This window comes from Macaca mulatta, chromosome 10 (genome assembly GCF_049350105.2).
Source record: "Macaca mulatta isolate MMU2019108-1 chromosome 10, T2T-MMU8v2.0, whole genome shotgun sequence".
Classification (NCBI taxonomy): Eukaryota; Metazoa; Chordata; class Mammalia; order Primates; family Cercopithecidae; genus Macaca; species Macaca mulatta.
In genome coordinates, this window is record NC_133415.1 from 27,344,462 (window position 1) to 27,370,410 (window position 25,949).

The 25,949-nt window shown below is 47.5% G+C and overlaps 1 protein-coding gene across 1 annotated transcript in view; it reads right to left on the reverse strand.

Moving 5' to 3' along the window:
- Nucleotides 1–14,874: 14,874 nt before the first annotated feature.
- Nucleotides 14,875–25,949, reverse strand: part of LOC106995786 (uncharacterized) — a 30,976-nt gene continuing 19,901 nt past the window's right edge. Inside the window, exons 7-13 of the mRNA XM_077950391.1 lie at nucleotides 24,957–25,036; nucleotides 23,550–23,571; nucleotides 20,763–20,842; nucleotides 20,266–20,287; nucleotides 19,922–19,963; nucleotides 17,309–17,418; nucleotides 14,875–15,614 (exon numbers count right to left, since the gene is read on the reverse strand). Of these exons, the coding sequence (XP_077806517.1) occupies nucleotides 17,381–17,418; nucleotides 19,922–19,963; nucleotides 20,266–20,287; nucleotides 20,763–20,842; nucleotides 23,550–23,571; nucleotides 24,957–25,036 (284 nt within the window). The 3' untranslated portion in view covers nucleotides 14,875–15,614; nucleotides 17,309–17,380. The remainder of the gene's footprint in view (nucleotides 15,615–17,308; nucleotides 17,419–19,921; nucleotides 19,964–20,265; nucleotides 20,288–20,762; nucleotides 20,843–23,549; nucleotides 23,572–24,956; nucleotides 25,037–25,949) is intronic.

Here is a 25,949-nt window from a genome sequence, read left to right on the forward strand (position 1 = left end):
AGGCATCCTTCATATAGAGAGGGCATGATGAGGAATCATTTATCTGAAAGAGGTTGTTACATGGTATGCACGAGAAACTAATGCTACTAAGAAGCAAAACATGCAAAACCAAGTCACCCAGCCAGAGTTGGGCAATGAACCTGAAGAGACATTTCTCAAAAGTCCCAGCTACTCGGGAGGCTGAGGTGGCAGTGAGCTGAGATTGCACCCCTACACTCCAGCTTGAGCAACCAGAGCCAGACACTGTCTCCAAAAAATAAATAAATAAATAAAGGAAAAAAGAAAAAAGAAATAAACTATGGAGAGAAAGACAAACATTGCGTTGTCTCACTCAGGCGGAATCTAAAAATCTTATTTCATAGAACTAGTAAGCATAACTGTTCTTACCACGGGTTGGGGTTCAAAGCTGGGGCACGGTCAGAGATTGGAAACAGGTATAAACTTACATATTCCATGAGAGGAATGAAACCTGTAGTTCTATTCCACAGCAGCAGGGTGACTAGGTCTAACATTATCAGAGTGTACTTTTCAAGAAAGTTAGAAAAGAGGATTTTGAATGTCCTCACCTCAAAGGAATAATAATTTTATGAGGAAAGAGAGATGTTAAATACCCTGATTTCATCACTACACAATGTATGCACAGACCAAAGTGTCTCATTCTACCCTCTGGTGGTACATCTTTACCATAGTGTAAATTTTTGTAAAGAAATTTAAGGGAACAGGCTGAGCATGGTGGCTCATGCCTGCAATCCCAGCACTTTCAGAGGCTGAGGCAGGCACACAGCTTGAGGCCAGGAGTTTGAGATCAGCCTGGCCAACATGGTGAAACCTCATCTCTACTAAAAATACAAAAATTAACTGGGCATGGTGGTGCTCACCTGTAATCCCAGGTACTCAGGAGGCTGAGGCAGGAGTATCGCTTGAACCCAGGAGGCAGACGTTGCAGTGAGCCAACATTGCACCACTGCACTCCAGTCTGGGCAATGGAGTGAGACACTGTCTCAAAAAATAAAATAAAATAAAAAGATGACGTTCAAGTGAACAACCCACATGAAAAAATGCACAACGTCACTAATCATCAGTGCAATGGAACTCCCAAATACAATGAGATATCATCTCACAATGGTCACAATGGACATTTTTCCAAAGTCAAAACAACATGCTGGGAGGTGGCAAAGGAAAGGGAACGCTGCTACACTCTTGGTCAACGTGAAAACCAGTTCACACCGTGGAAACCAGTTTAGAGATTCTCAAAGAACTTAGAACTACCATCAGACCCCGCAATTCCACTACACTTGGTATCTACCCAAAAGACAATAAATCCTTCTTCAAAAAGACACAAGCTCTCCTGCATTCATGGCCATGCTGTTCACAAGAACAAAGATGTGAAAGCATCCTAGGTGACCAGCAACAGTGGATTGACTTTTTTTTTTTTTAATGTGGTGCATACACACCACAAAATACTACACAGCCATAAGAAAAACACACAATCATGTCCTAAGCAGCGTGGATAGACCTGGGGCTTATTACATTTAGCAAATCAAGGCAAGAACAGAAAACCAAACACTCCATGTTCTCACTTATGAGTGGGAGCTAAACAGTGAATACATTCAAACATAAAGATGGAAACAATAGACACTGGGGACTATCAGATGAAAAAAGGAGGCAGAAAGCGGGTGTGGGCAGAAGAATCACCTGATTGGCACTTTGCTCTCTACCTGGGTGATGGGGTCAGTGGCCACAAGCCTCAGTGTCATCAAATGTTCACGTGTAACGAACCTGCATTTTAATCAAAATAAAAGTCTATTTTTTTTTTAAACAGGGTTTCCCTGGGCACAGTGGCTCCCACAAGTACTCACGCACCTTGGGAGGCTGAGGCAGGCAGATCAGTTGAGCCTGGGAGTTCAAGAGAAGTCTGGACAACATGGCAAAACCCTACCTCTACACAAAGTATAAAAAAATTAGTGGGGCATGGTGGTGCACACCTGTAGTCCCAGCTACTTGGGAGGCTGAGGAGAGAGGATCACTTGAGCCCAGGAGGTCAAGGCTACAATGAGCCAAGACTGCAGCACTGCACTCCAGCCTGGGTGACAGAGCAATAACCAGCCTCAAAAAAAAAAAAAGGATTAGGATGTATGCATTATAGATAGATAGATAGATAGATAGATAGATAGATAGATAGGTAGATAGATAGATAGATAGATAGATAGATAGATAGATAGATAGATACATGGATGATAGACAAAACAAAACCTACAGTCATCCAGGCAATCACTGACTGGCATAAACATAGAAAGACAACCAAATGGACAAAATGAGGGAGCCAAGTAATCAATCCAAAATTAGCGCAGACATTTTTCAAAAGCACACCAAAGACACAACAGTTGAGAAAACTGGGTACTCATGTGCACAAGATTGAACTAGCACCTCTATGTTGCCCAATACACAAAAATCTATGAAAAACAAATCAAAGAGTTAAATTCAGTCCGGAGAGCAAAACACTCCAAGGAGAAAATATGGGATAAACATATATTTAGGGAAAACTTGACCCTGTGCACACAGGTTGCAAAAAGAAAAAAGAAAAAGAGGCCGGGCGCGGTGGCTCAAGCCTGTAATCCCAGCACTTTGGGAGGCCGAGACGGGCGGATCACGAGGTCAGGAGATCGAGACCATCCTGGCTAACCAGGTGAAACCCCGTCTCTACTAAAAAATACAAAAAACTAGCCGGGTGAGGTGGCGGGCGCCTGTAGTCCCAGCTACTCAGGAGGCTGAGGCAGGAGAATGGCGTGAACCCGGGAGGCGGAGCTTGCAGTGAGCTGAGATCGGGCCACAGCACTCCAGCCTGGGCGACAGAGCGAGACTCCGTCTCAAAAGAAAAAAAAAAAAAAAGAAAAAAGAAAAAGAAAAGGAAAAATTAGGTTGAAAATACACATAGACAATAAAATGGCTTAACAATCTCTTTTTTGGATGGGACACTGACATCACTGCCAACAAATGCAAATATAAACCTGAGAGACTAAGTACAACATCAGAGCCTCTGCACAGGAGAGAACAAATGAACCCAAAGAGAAGGCATCCTAGACCGGGCATGGTCGCTCACGAGGTCAGGAGTTTGAGACCAGCCTAGCCAACATGGTGAAATGCTGTCTCTAGTAAAAATACAAAAATTAGCCAGGCATGGTTGTAAGCACCTGTAATCCCAGGTACTCAGGAGGCTGAGGCAGGAGAATTGCTTGAACCTGGGAGGCAGAGGTTGCAGTGAGCCGAGATTGCACCACTGCACTCCAGCCTGGGTGACAAAGACTCCATCAGAGTCTGGTTTGGGGGAAGGGGGCAGAGAAAAATACAAAAAAGAACAGCATCCTAAAGGTGAGAAAAAAAGTTTGGGGAAACAAACAGCTGATAAGGCATTGTTTTCCAAAAGGCACAAGCTACTAACCTTAGTAACTAGCAAAAAAACTAAGCAAAAGAGAAATAAGTAACTGAACCAAAATTGGGCAAAGAGCCTGAATAGACTTTTCGGCAAAGAAGACATAAGACTGACTCTATCTTTACAAAAATGTGGTTTACTTTACTAATCCTGCACAAAATGGAAATCAAAACCATACGCAGAAAGCATCTCACTTATTTAAATGAATATGACAAAAATTCAAACACAAATGCTGGTGTGAGTTTCCAGGAAAAAAGAAGTGTTCATGGGAGGATCAATGACTATATACATTACAGAAAGCAGTTGCAGATTCCTGAAAAAACTGAAAGTACATAACCATATGATCTATTCATCCCACTACTAGCTACACAGTCAAAGGAAGTCAGGATAATGAAGAGACATCGGCCTTTCCATGTCTATTGCATCACTATTCACAACAGCTAGGATGATGGAATCCGCCTACCTGTTCACCCGCAAATGAAGGGACAAAGAAAATGAAGTAAATATACACAATGATATACTCTTCGGCCATAAAAAATAATGCAATTTTCATTTAGGGCAACACCAATGAACCTAGAAAACATTCTGTTAAATAAGCCAAGCAAAAAAGACAAACACTGCATGACCTCACTCACATTGAATCCAAAAACTTAACCTTCAAGAAGCAGAAAGAACAGGAGTGGTTTCCTGAGGCTGGGGAAGGAGGGGAGGATAGGAGGGATTGGTGATGGAAACAAAGTTACAGTTAGTTGGGAGGAACACATTCTAGTGTCCTGTTCCACAGCTGCGTGACTCTGGTTACAATATTGTATTGTATTTTTCAAAAAAAGCTAGAAGGGAACAATTTTGAGTGTTCTCACCACAGAGAAATAATACCTGTATGAAGGAATAGTCATATTAAGTACCCTGATTTAATAATCACCCAAAATACACATGTATCAAAATGTCCCTGATGAGGCTGGGTAAGGTAGCTCATGTGTGTAATCCCAGCACCTTGGGAGGCTGAGGTGGGCGATTGTCTGAGGTCAGAAGTTCGAGACCAGCCTGGCCAATGTAGCAAAACCCTGCCTGTACTAAAAAATACAAAAATTAGCTGGGCATGGTGGCACACACTTGTAATTCTAGCTACTAGGGTGGCTGAGGCACAAAAATTACTTGAACCTGGGAGACAAAGGTTGTAGTAAACCAAGATTATGCCACAGCACTCCAGCCTGGGCAACAGAGCAGAACTCTGTCTCAAAAACAGAAACAAAAACAAAAAAGTCCCAGAGAGTTAAAAATGTCCCAGTATACCCTCTGCTTACATGCCTTATTATAGACAAAACATTGAAGAACTATAGGCCGGGTGCGGTGGTTCACGCCTGTAATCGTAGCATCTTGAGAGGCTGAGGCAGGTGGATCATGAGGTCAGGAGAACGAGACCATCCTAGCAAACATGGTGAAACTCCATCTCTACTAAAAATACAAAAATTAGCTGGGCGTGGTGGCACATGCCTGTAGCCTGAGCTACTTGGGGGGCTGAGACAGGAGAATCACTTGAACCCGGGAGGTGGAGGTTGCAGTGAGCTGAGATCACACCACTGCACTCTAACCTGGTGACAGAGTGAGATTCCATCTCCAAAAAAAAAAAAGTGGGTGGGCACAGTGGCTCACGTCTGTAATCCCAGCACTTTGGGAGGTCGAGTTAGGTGGATCACCAGGCCAGATCAAGACCATCCTAGCCAACATGATGAAACCTCATCTCTACTAAAATACAAAAAACAAAATTAGCTGGGCATGGTGGCGTGCACCTGTAGTCCCAGCTACTAGGAAGGCTGAGGCAGGGGAATCACTTAAACCCGGGAGGTGGAGGTTGCAGTGAGCCAAGATGGCACCACTGCACTCCAGCCTGGCGACAGAGCAACACTCCGTCCAAAAAAAAATGTAAATACACAATGCTAATATTCACATGGAACCACAAACAGGCCTGAACATCTAAGGAATCCTGAGAAATACAAACGAAGTTGGAAGACTCACAATTCCTGATGTCAGATTGCGTTGCAAAGCTGTAGGTAGCCAATATTCCAATCTACATGGTCCTGTGATGTGCCACTGTGATCCAGCTTGGGTGAGAGTGACTGGTCTCAAAAAAGAAAAAGATTGTGAGAAAATATGAGGGAATCATAGAAGTGATAACTGGTTGTTAACAAACATGTACACCGAAGAAAAAAAAAAAGCATGAAAAATACGTATCCAAACTAAAATTGGGCAAAAAACCTCAACAGACATCACTGCATAAATGACATAAAATGCACAAACACATAAGAGAAAAGGTCCTCACCATTACTGCGCATCAGAAGAGAATGTATTCCAAAACCACATTCAGATACCATCCCACACCTACTAGATGCATGTTACTGAAATTATCTTAAAAATTAAAAGGAATGCTGGTGTGGATTTGGATAAAGGGGAAATCTTATACACTATTGCTGTAAAGATAAATTAGGATACACGCTATGGAAAAAAGTTGTAAGTCACATGCAGTGGTCGATGCCTGTAATCCCAACACTTTGGGGGGCCGAGGCAGGCAGATCACCAGGTCAGGAAATCGAGACCATAGTCTTCTTTACCAGGTGGTCACTGCCTGTGTCCCATGCAGGGCCCAGATTCCCTTCCTCCCTTGTCCCCTTCCCCCATGAAGTCCTGGCCCAGTGCAGGGCCCAGCCATGTGGCAGAATAGAAGGAATTTCTGGGTGGTAGGCAGGGTGCCAGGGCAGGTGGCATGGTGGACAGGTTCTAGGGTCTCTGAGATGATCCTTCAGGATGGTTCCATGGGGGCCCATGTGTAACTGCCATATCCCTGTTGACAGAAGGGCCACTAAGGTCACTCCTGTGCCTTTGCTCACACCCATCTTCCAGCATGCCCTTCCTCCCTCTGCCCTCCAGCCCTGGTTCCAGCTCCCAGGCCTGTTTGAGGTTGCCACTGCCACCAGGCCACCTTTGCTGATGTGGAATCCCTAGTATCCCCTGCCCCTTGTCTTCTTTACAGAGGGTCTCACCTGCAACCTGAGCTCTGGGCTGGGCAGGGACAAGTACTCCCAGGGGACCCCAGTGCCACAGCCCCCTTCTCCCACAGTGCATGAGCAGGCACACTTCAGGTCCCACCGGGGCTGGGCGAGGCCAATCCTGCCTTGCCTGGGACATCAGGAGCTGAGGGTCTATATAGGTCAGGCCCCAGGAGGCCTCAGGGGGCTTGTGGAAGGATGGGGGTGTGTGTGCATGGACAGATACATGGATGGACACACTGATGGAAAAACAGATGAGTAACTCTCCAGTCTGAAGTCCTGTCCATGGACTTCAGGAAGGCCTCTTGGGGACAGCTGTGCTTCCAGGTTCCTTGTCACTACCCAAGATCTTAGGGTCCCAGGGCAGCAATTGGAAGGGTCCCCATTTCCCTTTCCCTCCCTGTAACTGGCCCAGCCCCCATGAAATGTCCAAGGTCTGGAGGCAGCAGGTGGGGTGTGACCTGCAGGGACCCACTTCCAGCTTCGGCCAATCCTGCCCACCCTGGGTCCCTCGGAGCTCCAAGTGTCTGGCTGTGCCCTACAGTTTGCACAGCACCCAGCGTATTGAACAGCTCCTGTGGAGCCCTGAGGAGGGGGCAGGGCCCGCAGGAACAGAAGCTTCTGGAGCAGAAGATGCCGCTTCTGACTCTTGACTGACTGTGATCTTGAGACCCTGTCTAGCTCAGGTCTGGGCAAGGGATTTGGGCACCTCAGTGCTGGGACACAGGCCTATTTTCCAACTGGGCTGGCAGAGGCTTCATTAACCAAACCCTCCTGTACCCCTATGTCCCCACCCCCAGCAGCCTCCTCTCTGAAAACCATTTGGCGATTTCTAATAAACATGTGTTTATGCATATCATGCAAACCCTACTCATAGGGTTTTATCTAAATTGAATGATAACTTACGTTCAAACAAAAATTTGTATGCAAATATTTATACCGGTTTTATTCACCATTGGTAAGAAGCAGAAACATCTGGTTTGACCCACCACACACACACACACACACACACACACACACACACACACACACACACAAGTGGAAACAACCCAATTGTCATTCAACTGGTGAATGGCTAAACACATTGTGAGACCTTCATAAATGGAATCAGGCTCAGCAATAATAGGGAACAAACTATTGATCCATAAGGCAACTGGGATGAATTGCAACATTGTTACACTGAACTCAGGAAGCCAGACTCAGAAGGTTACATACTTAGACTCCTACTCAGCATTAAAAAGGAACAAACTACCTTGCAACCGAGCCGCCTGGAGGAAAACCCAGAAAACTATGCTGAGTGGGAGAAAGCCAGTCCCCAGAAGTCACATACTATATGATTCCATGTGCAGAACATTCTTGAAATGACAAAATTATACAAGGGGACACCAAATTAGTGGTTGCCAGGGGCTAAGGAGGGGTTTGGGACAGCGGGATATGGGTGTTTCTGTGAAAGGGCAGCATGAGGGCTGGTTGGGAGGGAACTTTCCGTTCTGGCTGTATCAGTGTCAATATCCTGGCTGTGATCCATTACTGTAGCTGCAAGGTGCTACCCTTGAGGGAACTGGCCGGAGTACCGATGATCCCTCTGTATTATTCCTCACAACCGCATGAGAAGCTACAATTATCCCCAAATAAAAAGTTTAATTAAAAAAAAAGGTCACATCCTTTACATTTGCATTTCTATGATATTTTGTAAAAAGTAAAAGTATAGAACGAGATCAGTGCTTGCCATGATTGGGGTAGAGAAAGGGTGTGACTATAAGAGGAACATAAGGGCTGAAAGCAGTGGCTCACCCCTGTAATTCCAGCACTGTGGGAGGCTGAGGCAGGTGGGTCACTTGGGGCGAGGAATTTGAGACCAGCCTGGCCAACATGGCGAAACCCTATCTCTACTAAAAATACAAAAATTACCCAGGTGTGGTAACACACCTGTGATTCTAGCTACTCAAGAGGCTGAAGCAAGAGAATCACTTGAACTCAGGAGGCGAAGGTTGCAGTGAGCCAAGATTGCACCTCTGCACACCAGCCTGAGTGACAGAATGAGACTGTTTCTCTAAAAAAGGGGTGCTTAGAGAAATATGGGGATGGTGGAGGAAATAATTCTGTATTTCAATTGTGATAGTTACATGAGTCAATGATTTTTTAAAAATTATACTAGGTTTTTATAGCTATACCAAAAAGAGTAAACTTTACTGTAAATTAAAATAGAAATGTTTCAAATGTTTAAATGTTTTAAAATGTTTATTATGTCATTACAGTTGTCAAAAACATATTTATCTTAAATGTTTAATGTCCCCTCCCGTGGATGTAACATAGTTTATTTTACCTCCCCCTAATGTTCAACATTTAGGCTGTTTCCACTTTTTCCTCCATGAATACATTTCCTTTTTTTTTTTTTTTTTTTTTTTTTTTGAGACGGAGTCTTGCTCTGTAGCCCGGGCTGGAATACAGTGGCCGGATCTCAGCTCACTGCAAGCTCCGCCTCCCGGGTTGATGCCATTCTCCTGCCTCAGCCTCCGGAGTAGCTGGGACTACAGGCGCCCGCCACCACACCCGGCTAGTTTTTTTTTTTTTTTTTTTTTTTTTGTATTTTTAGTAGAGACGGGGTTTCACGGTGTTAGCCAGGATGGTCTCGATCTCCTGACCTCGTGATCCACCCATCTCGGCCTCCCAAAGTGCTGGGATTACAGGCTTGAGCCACTGCGCCCGGCCTTTTTTTTTTTTTTTTTTTTGGAGACAGTCTCTGTCGCTCAGGCTGGAGTGCAGTGGCACAACCTTGGCTCACTGCAACCTCCGCCTCCCAGGTTCAAGCGATTCTCCTACCTCAGCCTCCCACACATTAAGAATTTTTAGCTGAAGTTTTATCTCCCCAAGACAGATTTCTAGAAGTGGAGTGACTTGATTAAAAGGAATGTACATTTTTATGATTTCTCATACATGTTTCTGAAATCTAGTCTCCCTCGGGCAGTCCCAGAGAATGCCCACTACTCCCCATCAGCCTCTGGTGCCCCCAATTCAGCTTCACCCGCCCATTTCACAGCAATCTGGGCCCCTGGTGGCTTAAACCTGTGCCTCCTCCAGGCTCCCCACCTCCCCCGGACCTGGCTACCCCTCCTCTCCGCCCTGGGCCTCCCTCCTCTAATCTGATCTACACCAGCCTCTCACCAGCAGCACACAAATCTGATGGTCAGTCTCCTCCCCAAATCCCTCCAAAGACTCCTCCTGGATCTGAGGATAAAGGCAGGCCACAAGGACCATGTGGTTTGTCAGCCTCTCCCTTCGTGTCCTCCAGGAGCTCCCCTCCACAGCCCCTGGTCTCCTCTCCACTGGCACTGCTGCCTTTGAGGGGGTGCCCATCACAAGCCAGTGCTGCTTGATCAGTGAGACCAGTATTGGCATCCCCCCACTGCAGAGGGGGGACCCCCTCCCCCTTTATTGCTCCAAAAATGGGCCATGATCTGTCCTCCTGACTGGACAATCCCCCTCCGTTTGGTCCACCCCTCCCTGTGTCCCCCAGCCTGGCCCCCAGTAAGCCTTTATGAGCAAGTCAATGAGTGGATAGCCTTGGGGGAGACCAAGCCAAGCCCTTGCTGCCTTCTTGGGATGCTTTGCAGACCACCACTTCCCTTGGGCATTTTTGTTTAAAACACGGGATGCGGCCGGGCGCGGTGGCTCACGCCTGTAATCCCAGCACTTTGGGAGTCCGAGGCGGGCGGATCACAAGGTCAGGAGATCGAGACCATGGTGAAACCCCGTCTCTACTAAAAATACAAAAAATTAGCCGGGCGCGGTGGCGGGCGCCTGTAGTCCCAGCTACTCAGGAGGCTGAGGCAGGAGAATGGCGTAAACCCAGGAGGCGGAGCTTGCAGTGAGCCGAGATCGCGCCACTGCACTCCAGCCTGGGCGACAGAGCGAGACTCCGTCTCAAAAAACAAAAACAAACAAACAAACAAAAAAACAAACAAAAAAAAAAACACGGGATGCACTGACATGCCCAGTGTTCTCTTCACTGTTTATCAAAAAACCCCAGGGTTGTCCTTGCTCCTCCCTCTCCTGTTCCTCTTTCTCCTGAATCTGTCGTCGTATCAGTCAAACTGCCTGGGTCACCACAACACCCTCCCTGGGGTGTCCCTAGTTCTGGATTCGCACCCCTGCCCACCCATCCAAGTCTGGTCTCATCGTTTCCCTGCAAATGACCTCCAGGACTCCCCAGATGAGTCTGTCCCCCAGGGATGAGTTCTCTGGGTCTGGGCCTGGTACCTGTCTAGCCTGCTCTTAGACCACTTTGACCCCAGGACTCATTTGCTCCAACCCTGTGGGCCACCTGGAGCTTCTTGAGACTCTATGCCTGGGAGTCCCCTGCCAGGTGTACTCTGCACCTGTCACTCATCCTCTGTGGAGACCCCTTGGGCTTTCCCTGTCCCAGTCTCTGTCCTGCAAGCATCACACTTCCCGTGGCTGTCACCTCACATGACACCCTCCTTTTGTGGACTTGAGTTGGGGTAAATCTGGTTCCTCCAGGATCTCGGCCCTGGCACAAAGCCTGACCCTGATGGGGACTCCTTGCCTGGAAGTACCTGCAGGACACTGAGACCCCGGTCCCAGCCTGGCACCCACTGGTCTTAACCCTCCCCCGATGGGGGCACTGCTGGAGTTGCACAGGGTCAGCTTTCCTCATGGAAGCCCTCACCACGGCCACTGCAGGGGTGGGCATCAGGATGCAAGGCCCTCACCAATCAGGAAGCCTCGCTTTGCAGAAGGGGAAACTGAGGCCACAGAGGTGCACACGCCAGCTCCATCAGCTCAGGGGACAGGGACAGGGAAGAGCTGGAGTTGGACTAACTAAAGCCCTGTGACTTTCTCAATCACTAGTGCTGCTGAGCTGACACTCTTTATTATCCGGTTCCTTTCAGAGTTGATATTTGGAATAAAATACAAGGCCTTCCTTTATTTCTGTGAAATTACATCTTGATCTAGTCATCCCAATCCATGGCATTTGGTGCAACTGTCCAAGGTACTCATCAACTCTGCCAGCTCTGCGATATGAGCTGAGTGACTTGGGCAGGTGGCCTCACCTCTCTGGCCTCTATCCCCATTTGTATAAAGGGGATCACAGCAGGACCTGCCTATGAGACCACTGAGATGGAGGTGCTGTCCCTGAAATGATTATCATGTGGGGTATAAAGTTCACCAGTGATGAACAGGCCCTTGTGACCCAGAAGGCTGTAAATGAACCCAGATCCTCAGTGCTTTGTCTGGGGACCTCCCACCACACACAGAGGGCAAGGACTGGGGTTACACAGGGAGAAGGGCTGCACTGTGTCCCCCCACAGGCCCTCCCCAGGGCCTTTCCCTCAAAGGCATCTGCACCTTGTGTGGGCGTGGGTTTCCTAGGGGTCAGTAATAGGAGGTGACTTTAGCTGAGGTCTAGTGACCCAGGGACCCCAGGGAAGGCCCCCATAACATCATCTGGAGCCCACCACCTGGTACTCAGGGAGGTGGCCCCTGCCCAGTGGGGAAAAGGGCGTAGAGGTGGCACATATGCAGTGGGAGGAGGAGGGGAGAAAGGAGGAGCCTGGGTGCCCTGTGGGGCAGCAGCCACCATCCTCTGTGGACATCCTGTCCCTGCCTCCATTCCTGCCCCTGCCTCCATTCCTGCCCTACCCAGAGGACTGGGGGGAGGCCAGTGAGATGCTGGCCTTGGTGCAAAATTTAAGAGGGGCCAGGAATCTCAGGAATCAAGGTAAATAATATTTTAATATGATATTTTAAAATAAAAATCAGGCCAGTCATGGGCTAATTACGGGCTCATGCCTGTAATCCCAGCACTTTGGGAGGCTGGGGTGGGTAGATCACTTGAGGTCAGGAGTTCAAGATCAGCCTGACAAACTTGGCGAAATGCCATCTTTACAAATAAAAAACTTAGCCTGGCATTGTGGTGTGCACCTGTAATCCCAGTTACTTGGGAGGCTGAGGTAGGAGAATCGCTTGAATCTGGGAGGCAGATGTTACAGTGAGCTGAGTTCAGGCCACTGCACTCCAGCCTGGGTGACAGAGTGAGACCCCACCTCAGAAAAAAAAAAAGAAAATTTGACTCAAACAAGTTCATCATGGACAAAATAGTAACTCTTTAGTGAAAGCTAGTGTCTACCCAGGCCCCTCTAGGGGTTGATGTTCCTCCTCACCCCTCTGACTTGTCTCCTCCACATTCCATAAACTCTCTCCACCCTTACCTGCCCCACAGGCTCTCGGGGCTGGACCAACCACTTCCCTCCCAGGCTTCCAGCTCCAGCTGGGAGGAGCCAGGTGGGGTCTGTTTATGGTGGAGCCTTGCCTCATGGTAACTTCTCCCAGTACCTGCACCCCAGCTGTGCCATGTGGAGCCCCCTTCCCACAGAGCCCGAGGTCCCTTCAAGACCCCTTGGCCAGAGCCTATGGCTTCCTGTCGCCCTTAGTTGGGGCACAGCTCTTTTTGGTGTGTGAGACACCGGCCTACACTCTAGGTCTTCCATCTCAGAGTCGAACCCAAGCTCTTCTCAAGGGCTGGTCTGACCAGGCATGAGTCTCCAACCCCTTGGAAATATTTAGGATGGGAAGGGCGAGCTTTGTTGGCTCCCCTACTCTGGGGCGGTGGTAGGGAAGAGTGGAGGGTCTCCTGGTGTGCCTGGACCCCACAGAAGTGAGCTGCCGGATCTCCCAGGGGCGGATACTGCCTCTCAGGCCACTGTGCCCTGCTATGGCAGATGCCCCCTGAGATGCCAGTGACCAAAAGCTGGCCCTTCCTGGGTCCTCTGTGCCTGGCCTCTCTCTCAGTCCCTGACATGGCTTCACCCACAGCCTCCTGCTGGCTTCTCAGGCCCCTGGTCAGGCAGCTTCGGGGGTTGATGGGGAATTTGCAAGTTCTCTTTTCAAACCCACCTAGTTGCTCTGCAAAATCCTTCCTGAGCCCTGAGGCCAACCAGCATGGGAGGGGGTGTGGCCAGTCCACCCTCAGTGCCCTTTCCTGTCTTACAGGGGCCCACAGTATCATCAGCAAGGGTCTGATCCGCTCACTGCTGTGGACGCTGCAGAGGGAGGAGAAGCTCCAGGAGCTCATCCTGGACCCGCTGGCCCCTGCCTGCAGGAGGATGCAGGAGAGGGTCTGGCACCTCCTCCCCATGAGGAAGGTGAGAACAGGAAAAGCACTGGTGATGATCCTGACACCCAGCGGTCACTGAGCCTCCTGTGTGCCAGGCATTGTCTCCAAACCTCACATTTAGACAACCCTCCAGCGAGGCGATGTCTGCCTCCACAGGTGAGGAAACGGAGGCGCAGTGTCTTGTCTCTCACCCCAGGTCACACGGGATCACAGTTTACATCCTGGCCTCAAAACTGGGGGAGCACAAAGACTCAGAGCTTGCAGTGGTTGGGGGGTGTTCCTACACTGGTTCCCTCATTGTGAAGATGGGCCGGTCACTGACCCCCAGAGTCCCTGCCTTGGCTGTGGTCATAACCCCTTGCGGGGGGGGCCCTCTTCCCTTCCCTAAGTCCTGGCTTCTCTTTCTTCTGAGAGTCTCATTAGAGGCCTGGGTGAGTATTCTCCAAGTGTGGCCCCTGAACCAGACCCCGGGTGGTCTGTGGAAATGCATGTTCCCAGGCCCCATCCCAGCCCATCATTCTTAGGTTTGCACAGAGGTCCCTTTCCGTGGGACCTGGAGAGTGGCTTTCCAGGAGAGAGCTTTCTTTCTGAAACTGTGGCCTCCCCAGCCTCCCCGCATCCTCCTGTGTCCACTGTGACCACCATCCTTGCCATCACTTTCTGTCATCCCCAAGTGGAGCTCCTGAGGACAAGGCTTTGCTCTGTTTGCAGCTCCAGACCCACAGGTCACAGCAGGGGAGCTTTGGCCCCAAGTTGAGAATTGCCTGGCCCAAAAGAGTGCTGAGGTGGGAAACCCAGTTCTTGCCTCAGCGTGTCACTGTATGAATGAATCAGGGAATCCCTGCAGCAGGGGGACAGGGTGGCACCTCCCCTGAGACTGCAGGCACGATGGTCAAAAGAGGGATAGGGTGAAAAGAACCCCCACAGGCTGTTAGAAATTCCCTGTGTTGGTGGCCTGCTGAGAAGTAGGTGGCCCTGGATGCACAAGCCATCAGCCTGCTCTTGAAGCTGCTACACTCACCCACAGGCAGCGTGTACCTGAAGGCCACCAAGGCCTTCACCATGCTGCCAGAGGCCCCTGAGGGCTGCAAGGTTGTGCAGGCCCACGTGCATACCTTCCATGTCCTGGAGGAGGACTCTGACAGCAAGGCTTACGAGGGCGAGACCTTATGGCAGGCGACCCAGATCGCCATCGATGTCTTTGAGTGGAAACCCTGAGCCCCTCATTGGGTCAGACCTGATCAGCCACCTCCGCACCTGAATCAATGCACTCAGTCTCTTTATTTCAAGTTCGAATGGCACTTTCTGTTCCTGGAGCACAGTCACATCTCTTCTCACTCTCTTGCCAAAGGTGGAATGCCAGGCCCAGAAGCACCAGGTCCTGGATGGTACAGGCCGAACCCAGTGCTGGGGTGGGTGGGAGATGGCCTTGGAGTTTCACTCTCTGCTGGGGCCAAGAGTTTTCCTCAGCATGTAGAGAGGACGGAGACCTCCAGGGGCAAAGCTGGGGGCAGGAACTTGGGCTGGGGGAAGGAAGGAACGCAGCTGCACCAGGCATCACCCAGGTTTCAGAAGCTCTAGTGATTGACCCATGGGGTGTGGCTGGCTGTGGTTCTGCTCAGCCAGGTCTGCCCTTTCCCTACCCTGGGTGGCAGGAAGGAAGGCAAAAGGTGAAACCCGATGCAGGTTCTTACGACTGAGGATGACTCTGTCCTAAAAGGCTCCCCCAAGGATGAGAACTCAGGACAGGGAGAGGTTCTGGTTTCCTCCTCAAGATCTTCCCAGCAAAGAGCTGCATTCTCCAAAGTCACCCAACCATGCCCCCAGGCTGGCCTGAAGCCCCACCTCAAAGGCACATTCCTGGTGCTGTCCAGGAGGGGAGCCTAGGAATCCATGGAAAACACCCGACTGCAGAGCTTGAGCCTCCCTCAGATGTTCCTGTAGCACGTGCTGGTCTGCCCTTTAGGTCAGCTCCCTGGTCAGCTCCTGGGAGGGCTTCACCCTGGATGAAGAAGAGACAATCCCTTTTCAGTGAGAGCAGGCTCCCAGCTTTGTGCACTATGACATCATCCCACTAAGCAGCCACCACCCCAGCATCTCCTGGGCTCCTACCTCTGCAGTCCAGGCTGAGGAGAAATTAGAGATGCAGGAACTCATCAGCCAGGGATGGAGGTACCTCTGTTACAAGGGGAGGGCCAGGAACACAGACTATGTTGTGACCTAGAAGTGCTGAGCACCACACCCTTGCCTCCATTCTCCAAGGCCCATTTACCACACTGTTATCAGTTTCTGGGATTTAAGAAGCTGCTGCCAGGAGAGGTATGGGAACCAGCCTGGAAGAGGCAACTGGTCATTCAACTGTAGCCCAAAGGCACACACTGCCACCCCAGAGAGCCAAGGCTGGACAAGGGTAGTGGGACAGCCAGTGGCTATAAGCCCACACTATGGAGGGAGCCAGCTGTGTTGAGACCCCAGCTCTATACTGACTGTTTCAATCTATGGAGCCTGGGGCAAGTTGATTAACTGCTCAGTGCCTCAGTTTTCCTAGCTCTAAAATGGGGATAGTAATTGTGTCTTTCCTAAATGGGTATGATTTTGGCAGTGCCAGGTGCATCATATTGAAAATAAGTGCCTTGTACATTGTGGGTACCCAAGAAGCCAGTTTACAGCCCCTCAGAGGAGATGCATCAGCAGGCATCTGAGAGAGCCTGGAACCCTGCATCCTGCAGGTGCCCGGGGTCCTATGCCCAGGAGAAGCTGCCCCCTCACTCCACAGCAGTCTACACAGCACCCCCTGACCAGGGGTACACCGGTTTGGGCAAGTGTTAAGAAGAAGCCCCTGGGCCTCTCTGGGCTCTGATCTTCCCTGGAAGGACTGTAGAGGTCCCAGAACCCTGCCTTCTCCCAGCCAGGCCCTTCCCTCCCTTTCCAAACTCACGTCCTCCTCACCGTTCTCTGCCTCAGACTCAGGACTAATCTCATTATGTCCTTTATCCTTGTTTGCATCAGGGGCTGCAAGAAGCTCAGGTCACCTCCCCTTCATGGCCGTGAATACTCCTTTTCTGACCCCATCTGCTGAAACCTTTTTTCCAAGCCCTCTGGAGGCCCCAGGGCCTCAGCATCTCCCTGGAACATTCTTCCCTTTCTTGCTTGGACTGAAACCTAGCTCTTTCGAGACCTGCTTCCCCACCCTAGGCATCCTCCTATGTGGGGCTGCTTTCCTCCCTCTCTGCCCCTCATGCCCTCATTGGAGTGGGACAGGTCCTTACAGACCATCTCCTGTGTCCGTTCTGAGGAGCCCTCTGGTTCGGAATCCCTGCACAGGTCTGTGGCCCTGGCCCTCTCCCCTCCCCAGCACCACACCACCAGATTGCTCTTGTAGGGCACCACGTGGTCTCCATGTGGCTGAGCCCAACTGCCGGTCCTCAGGCCTCATCTTTCTTTGGCCATGAGCATTTCCCCAGTGGAGCCTCACCACCTCCCCTCCCTGAAACACTTCCAGGAAACAAGGCCACTTCTCTGCAATTTTAGTTGTTCAGCAACGTGCTATTGTGCTCTTTTAGAAACTGATACACACCATGGTGTGTTTAAGCCTTTAGGGAAGTGGGAGGATACTGGGGGCTGCTGTGTGAGCACCTCTATGCTATACCAAGTCAGATCAGTGAGGGAAACTGGACCACTAAGCTGCAGGGCTACCTTCCCCTCCAGGATGCTTTTCACATCTTCCACGATCCTCTCACTGGAGACCTTCCATGACCCGGACTCATCTTAGGCCTCCCTGTTCTCTCCATGTGCTACTGGGGTGCCTGCAGATCAGATAATGAGCGGTGCTGTCACTGAACTGACTGCCCGCGGAGACTCGTGGTCTTTGGTGCATTCCAGGCTCCACCACAGACTCTGCAGCCACAGACAACTCTGGTCCTGGCTGCTCTCTGCCATCAGGTTTCCCTTCCATTTTTACTTATTGCCTAAAGAACTTCATACAAAATTCTATTTAAAAGCAGTTTATTCCACAGTCCCACATAGAACACATCAACTATTTTTTCTTCTTTTCTATCACTGTCTAAAAGCACATTTTTTTTTTACACAGTAAGACCCAGTTTGGTTAACTGCATCTAATTTTTAACTATTCGATGGGCATTTTTTTTTCTGAGATGGAGTCTTGCTCTGGGTGATTCTCTTTGATTGTCTCTGTTCTCATTCCATAAGAACAACCACATGCTCTATGGAAGCATAATCCTTCAATTGCACTCATACAACCTGTAACTTTTCACTCCCTGAGCCAAGAGCTTCTCCATCCGAGTTTCAGCAAGACCAATTTCTGAGCCATGGAGCAATGGGTAACGCCAGCCTCACTAAGCTCACACACCCAGCTGTGGAAGCACGTTTCATTTTATGGTAAGTCTACTTTGCCACTACAGGCGGTGTAGCATGTTAGTTTCTAGATTAGCCTTTGGTGTTAAAGAGATCCCGCTCTTGGTGTGTCTCCTGAGTAATTTACTTAGCTGAGACTCACATTCCTCATCTGTATAATGACTATAACAAAACTAATTCTGTCTCAAAGTGATTGTGACACTTGAAGGAGGCAACATAGAGAAGTGCCCATATAGTATCTGATACTCAATTTATATCTGTTATTATGTTCATTCTTATAACTTAAGCACCTGCTTATCAACTACAGTCATATGTGGCAGAATGACATTTTGGTCAATGACAGACCACATGTATGACAGTGCTCCCATAAGATTATAACAAAGCTGAAAATTTCCCTTTGCCTAGTAAAGTTGTAACTGTTGGAATGTCGGCGCAGTGCGTTACTTACGTGTCTGTGGTGAGGCGGTGTAAACAAACCTACTGCACTGCATCATTAGAGTCAAACAACATTTCTTTTTGGTAAAGATTTTAAGTAATATGTTATACAAATGAAAGACTAACCACAGTGATGGAATTTTTAGAAAGAGATAAAACGAAGAGTCCACGAGGATTTGGAGAAATGGCTACTCATATATACTGTTAGAGGAGCATGAATTGGTGTCATCATTTTGGAAAAAATTTTGGCATTATTTATGACAATGAAAGATAAGCCCCCTTCCAACAGTCTACTCCACAGAAGTGAGTGGTGGTGTTATTCCAAAACCATTGACAAAAATACTCAAAGCACCATTACTTGAGATAGACACAATTATATTAAAAATAACTCTGGCCAGGCACAGTGGCTCATGCCTATAATCCGAGCACTTTGGGAGGCTGAGGCGGGCCGATTGCCTGAGGTCAGGAGTTCGTGACCAGGCTGGCCAACATGGTGAAACTCCTTCTCTACCAAAAATACAAAAAATTAGCGAAGCATGGTGGCGGGTGCCTGTACTCCCAGCTACTCAGGAGGCTAAGGAAGGAGAATGGCGTGAACCCGGGAGGCAGAGCTTGCAGTAAGCAAGCCACTGCACTCCAGCCTAGGGGACAGAGCGAGACTCCGGCTCAAAAAAAAAAAAAAAAGAAAAGAAAGAAAGAAAAAGAAAAAGTGTAGAACTTCAGTGATGAATATCAACTCAGAGAACAAAACCAAAGCCAAATCTTTGAAAACAGGAAATAATGTGATACTATCTTTTGTGGGAAGGAACTCTTGGCTTACCCAAAAATTAGAGAACTGGGGAGAAAGAAGCCTTATCTCAGAATCTGTGACTGGATTGGGAAGTGGAGGTTGGAAATGTGCTCAGGGTCAAACTTTTCCCCATTCAAAGGAGACTGGAGTTTTACCAGTGAGCCCAGAGTGAATATTCAGTCCACCATCCACCCCGGGAGATCCCTTTAAACCAGGAGCTCACAGCGAGGACAGAAACATGAATGTGCACTAACAAGTCCTGAAAGTTCAGAGGTGATTCTCGATTTCTCCTTGGCACACAGCAGAAGAACTGTGTCTCTAGGTTCCAGGAAATGCCTTTGAGAGAGCTGTGTCCCCCAGATTCCCTTCATCACAGATGACACCCAGTGCTTAAGCCTACACCCCTTGTGTACAATCCCTAGGAGTGCTGACTAATCCAAACCAAAGGATCTGATGTTACACAGGCAGAAAAGAGCAGGTGGACTGCAAAGAGAATCTCTCATGAACGCGGCACCCCCATAGCCTATAGAGACAGTTCTTACCATGATGCCAAGAAACTCTGAGAACAACAAGCCAGACCTCACACATATTTCCATTTTCTTTCTGGTTTCATACCCCCTCCTTCAGCCCCTCCTCACAAGCAGCAGGGATAACCTGAGGCTCCTGGGAACCTTTTCCCATTGGGTTTTTCCTGGCACGTAGTTCCCTACCTGGATAAGTCTCCTCATCACTTATGCTCTCCAGCGTCAAGTCTTTAGAAAGAAAAACACCAGGATAAGTCATTAGAGAGAGTGACTCACCCGCTCCTCCTACTTTAGCTGAAGCTGATTGATGGGCTATTCTCCCACCCCCCGCTGCTTCATACATGATCCCCTCATCTTTCTTCTGGGTTGACAAACCTTCCTACAGCTTCTCGGGCCAGAGTTCTATACCGGCAAAATCACTTTCACGAGAACCCCAAGCCTCTTTCCCAGCAGGAACCCAGAATCAGGTTTCTATACACTGAAGCTAGCAAGTTTTTCCCTCTATAAGTGAGTTATTTCATGGTACATACCATTTTCATTCCAAGCTGTTATCTGCAATTATATAAAAGAAAACATGAGAATCAGATTCTGCTGTGCACTTGACATAGATCTGTTATTCTCTGGACAACGATAAAAAAACCAGAAGGCAGTACAGTGATTGAGCCATAGGTCAAAATCCCCAAAGACTAGCACAGAAGATAGCTATAGAAAAACAAGACTTCTATTCACAGAATTTACCTTTAAATTTAATTTTATATGCAAATGTACAATGCTTAATCCAAGGAGGAAAACTGGTATTGTGGAAAATGCCTCAGTATTCCAGTTGATACTGGATGTTGTCATTTAGAAGCAGCAAAGTGGATCATGTAGAAGTTGGGAAGACACACTTACTGAATTCCAGCCCCACAAAGACAATAGTGTACAGTGTACATAATGTGCATTGCCAGGTTTTCAAATCAAAATTAATTGAGAAGTAAAGAATCAGGAAAGCAACATTGCTGTAGAAGACAAAAAAGGGGGATCTTACCTGGACATCACCATCATCATTATCATCTTCATCTTTATGTTGCGGTGAGCATCTTAAAAACAGGTCGTCCTCAGGACGAGCTGGAAGGACACAGAGGAAAGATCAGTGCACCAGTGGTTAGTGACTGAGTCACTCACGAGGCTTTGCCAGAATTGTTGTATGGAGGTGGCTGATTAATAAGCATGGACTGAGTTGATGTTGGGCTATTCCCCTGAGGGGAAGAGGGATGGCAGAGAAGGGGAGCTGGAAAGACATGAGACATGGAGGCCTTGGCCTTGCACTGGAGGTATCAGGCAGCAACACAAAATAGTCAACCCAAAATGGAACAAAAATGCACACTGAGGGTCAATGGAAGAGTGCCTTCCTCCCTCTCAAATGTTTTGAAACTCCACGAAACAAACAGCATTTTCTTAACGTATTCAAGACCACGTCAGTACACTAGGATCTAATTATGCTGATACCACATTTAGCATCTGTTTTAAAGGATTCATTACTTGATTAAAAGCCTATTTTATTAGTGAAATTGACTGAATTTTACCCAAATTACTCTATTCTATTAATCACACATTCTTCTTCATAGAGATCATTTAAAAATTCAATATTAAAATGTTACAATAAAAATAGTCATGATTTCCTCTTTGTAAGTCTTCTTCTGGAACGACTTCTAAACACCCTTTTGGGGCCCTGTGATCAGGGGCTCAAGCAGCTCCTGTGTGACTCTCCCTGGGGAGATTCCCTAAAAATCAAGCTTCATTCAAACAGACCAAGCTCACACAGCCTGCTCTACCTACACCAGTGAAGCTGAGAGACATGACTCTGAACACTTTAAGCCACGAAGATAAGTTTAAAGGTTCAAATACACATTATCTACTGAAATGAGGAAATGTATACCAATAGAAATGAACAAATTCATGAAAAAATGTTCATGAGTATGGGGTGATTTTTGGTTAACTAGCTTACATAAAAATTATTTTTTTGGCCGAGCGCTCTGGCTCACACCTGTAATCCCAGCACTTTGGGAGGCTGAGGCGGGTGGGTGACCTGAGGTCAGGAGTTCATGACCAGCCTGGCCAACATGGTGAAAACCCGTCTCTACTAAAAATACAAAAAATTAGCTAGGCATGGTGGTGAGGACCTGTAATCCCAGCTACTCAGGAGTCTCAGGCAAGAGAATCGCTTGAACCTGGGAGGCAGAGGTTACAGCGAGTCGAGATCATGCCATTGCACTCCAGCCTGGGCAAGAAGAGTGAACCTCCATCTCTCTCTCTCTCTCTCTCTCTCCCTCTCTCTCTCTCTCTCATCAAATATATATATATATATTTGATGCCTGTTCATTCAGACATACAAAATATTGGTATAAGAAATCAAAAATTTCTACCGGTCATGTTAAATCTAACTTATCAGCTGTCAACATGAAGATCCTAGGAAGTAAAGAAGGTACAAATAAGTGGAAAGGCATCTTGTATTCATGGATAGGAAGACCAAACCTGATTAACACACAATACTACACACATGATCTACAGACTCACAACAATTACTATCAAACTGGTAACAGCCATCTGTGCAGAAATGGAAAAGATAATCCTACTATTTTAATGAATTTTATGTGCCTCAAGTAACCATGATGACATTAAAAAAATAGTGTTAGAGGATGCATATTCATGAGATTGAAATCCACACACACACACACACACACAATACAGAAATACAGACACCATGGTTCTAGCATAGGGGCACTCATAAGTTTCACAGATATAGAGAGCCCAGAATTGAATGAACACACGTATAGTAAACTGATCTTCAACAAAGGTGTCAAAAATACATAATGGAGGGAAAGGAAAGCCTCTTCAACAAATGATGGTAAAACTGCATATTCTCATTCAAATGAAGAAATAGAATGCAGAGTGTGCTCAAGGTTGTACTTCTCCCTCCATTTCCAAGACACTGGAGCTTTTGCAGTGAGCCCAGAGTGAATTTTCATTCTGTCCTCCACACCCAGGAAGAGCTCTTGAAACCAGACGTAAGCAGGAAAAACGGACAAATGAGTGTGCTGCCAGGAAACCTAACCGTTCATAAGATACGGATTGATTTCTCCTATGCATCTGGGCACTCCACATAAGAATTTTGTCTCCAGCATAAAGTAACTGCTTGTTATAGAACTCTGTTCTAAACCAAAGGCTTTGAGATTTTGCAGTGTCAGAGACAGAAAAGAGCAGGTGTTTTAGAAAGATCATCTTTAAATAATAAAGTAAGAAGAGATGATCGAAAACACAGGATACTCAAAAGCCCATAAACATAGTACTTCTCACCATCATGACAATTCAACTCTAAAAAAAACAAACTTGACTTATATTTGCTTTTTCTTTTTCTCTTTCTACACCCTCCCTCAGCCTCCCAAGCAGCAGGTATAACATGAAGGCTCCTGGAAATGCTGTTTTATTAGACCACACCTGAAATCTTCCTACCTACCTGGAAAGGCATCCTATTCCCTGCTGAGATTCTCCAGAATCCACTCTTCAGAACCACCAACATCAGGATAAGTCAGTGAGAGCTGCACTCACTTCTCCTACTCCAGGTGAAGACACACTGGCTCACACAAAATCTCCTGGTTGGTCCTCTGGGTTCACACACATTTCTACAGCCCCTCTGCTCATACCTATACACTTGTAAAATCATTTGCTCTCACCAGACTCCCAACATTTTTTAACAGAAACCCAGATTAAGGTTTCTATATATTAAAGCCAGCAAGTTTGTTTCTCAGAAAGTGAGTTAGTTCAAGGTACGTACCCTGCACAGGTGATGGTAAAATCTGCAATGAGACAAAAGAAGATGCCATGAGGATCAGATCAATTCTGCTGCACCCCTTACACAGATCTGTTAGTCTCCTGATGACTTCACAAAACTACTTGTGAAACACTGGTGAGTCAAGGTCAAAGGCCAAACATTCTAGCATAGAGGACACCTGTGGAAAAGACAAGAGCTTTTCCCACAGAATTTCTTTGAGGTTGATTTAGGTTGGTAAATGCACAAGGCCTCATCCAAGGAGAAAAACTGGTGTGGAGGAAAACGCCTCTGCATTACAGCTGGTGATGGACGCTGTCCTCAAAACACCCTAGTGTGTCATGTATGAGATGAAAAGAAACTCAGACCGAACTCCACCCTCACAAAGAGAATTGTGTATGTTGTACATAATGTGCCTTGTCATATTTTTATATCAAAATTAATTGAGAACGAATGAAATCAGGTGAAGGAAATAATGTATACGGTTGTCCATTTTTAACACAAAGTGCCTTGAACCAGTTTAGGTCAGCAAAGGACAAAAGAAATAGGATATACTAGGCTCCTACTTGGATGGGCAATGCCTGCTTGTTAGACTCCCCTCCACCCGACTTAGTTGCCCTCACTTCAACCAAAGAAGATTAGTCTAAGATGAAAGTTTACTGGCCTAGAAAATGGCTCATTTTGTCTGTTCTTATCAGCCTGCCCAGCTACTTAGGTCATAAGGCAAATACTTGAAGAGTCCCTGAGCTGACTAGGATGGCAATGCATTGTGGGCTGCAAGAAAATGCAGTAAGACAACCCTAGAAAAATACCTAAAACCCCCTCTCCAAAAATCAATAGGCAACACCTGGGAAGATTGTGACTCCACAGTACTCAACCTATGAGGAACAAGGGGAGGGACCTGCACACTAGGGGATAAATTGCTTGTGGAAACCGTGCTGGGTGTGTCTGCCCATCAGACACCGGATCTTGCAACACTATCAATAAAAGTCTCACTTTCAGCCAGGCGGGGTGGCTCACGCCTGTAATCCCAGCACTTTGGGAGGCCGAGGTGGGTGGATTACCTGAGGTCAGGAGTTCGAGACCAGCCTGGCCAACATGCTGAAACACCGTCTCTACTAAGAATACAAAAATTAGCTGGGCATGGGGACACATGCCTGTAATCCCAGCTACTCAGGAGGCTGAGGCAGGAGAATTCATTGAGCCCAGGAGATGGAGTCCAGACTGCACCACTGCACTCCAGCCTGGCCAATTGAGTGAGACTCTGTCTTTAAAAAAAAAAAAAAAGAAAGAAAATCTCACTTCTTCTATTTTTCAGCTCCCTGAGTCCATTCTTTGGGTTTGGACTGGTGAGTTTGTTTCTCACATCAGAAAACCAACATTTCCTTAGAAGTTAAAGAAGGGTGGTCTTACCTGGGCATCATCATCATCATCCAAATAATCATCTTCACTTCGTGGTAGGCTTAATAAACTCAAGTTGTCCTCAGAAGAACCTGGAAGGACACAGAGGAAAGATCAGTGCCCTGGGTGTTTGTGACTGTGAGTCACTCAGGGAGCTCTGCTGGATGTGGTGTATGGAGGTGGTTGATTAACAAGCCTGGACTGCGTTGATGCTGGGCTATTCCCCTGAGTGGAAGAGGGATGGCAGACGAGGGGATCAGGAAAGACATGAGACATGGAGGCCTTGGCCTTGTACTAGAGGCATCATGCAGCAACACAAAACAGTCAATCCAAAATGGAACTAAACCACAACTAAGGGTCAATGGAAGAGTGCCTTCTTCCCTCTCAAATGTCTTGAAACTCTACAAAACAAACAGCATTTTCTTAACGTATTCAAGACCGTGTAAGTACACTAGTACCCAATTATGCTGGTACCACATCTAGCATCTGTTTTAAAGGATTACTTAATTTATTGGTGAAATGGATTCAATTTTACTCAAATTACTCTATTCCATTGATCACACTTTTTTTTTTTTCTGAGATGGAATGTCACTTTGTACCCCAGGCTAGAGTGCAGTGGTGTGATCTTGGCTCACTGCAAGATCCGCCTCCCAGGTTTATGCCATTCTCCTACCTCAGCATCCCGAGTAGGTGGGACTACAGGCACCCACCACCACGCCCAGCTAGTTTTTTTGTATTTTTAGTAGAGACGGGGTTTCACTGTGTTAGCCAGGATGGTCTCCATCTCCTGACCTCGTGATCCACCCACCTCGGCCTCCCAAAGTGCTGGGATTACAGGCATGAGCCACCACACCAGACTGATCACAATTTCTTCTTCATAGAGGTCATTAAAAAAATTAAGTATTAAAATGCTAAAATTAAAAACAGTCATGATTTCTTCCTTATAAGTCTTCTTCTGGAACTATGGTGTGTGCACACAACCTTTTGGCTCCTTCTGATCAGGGT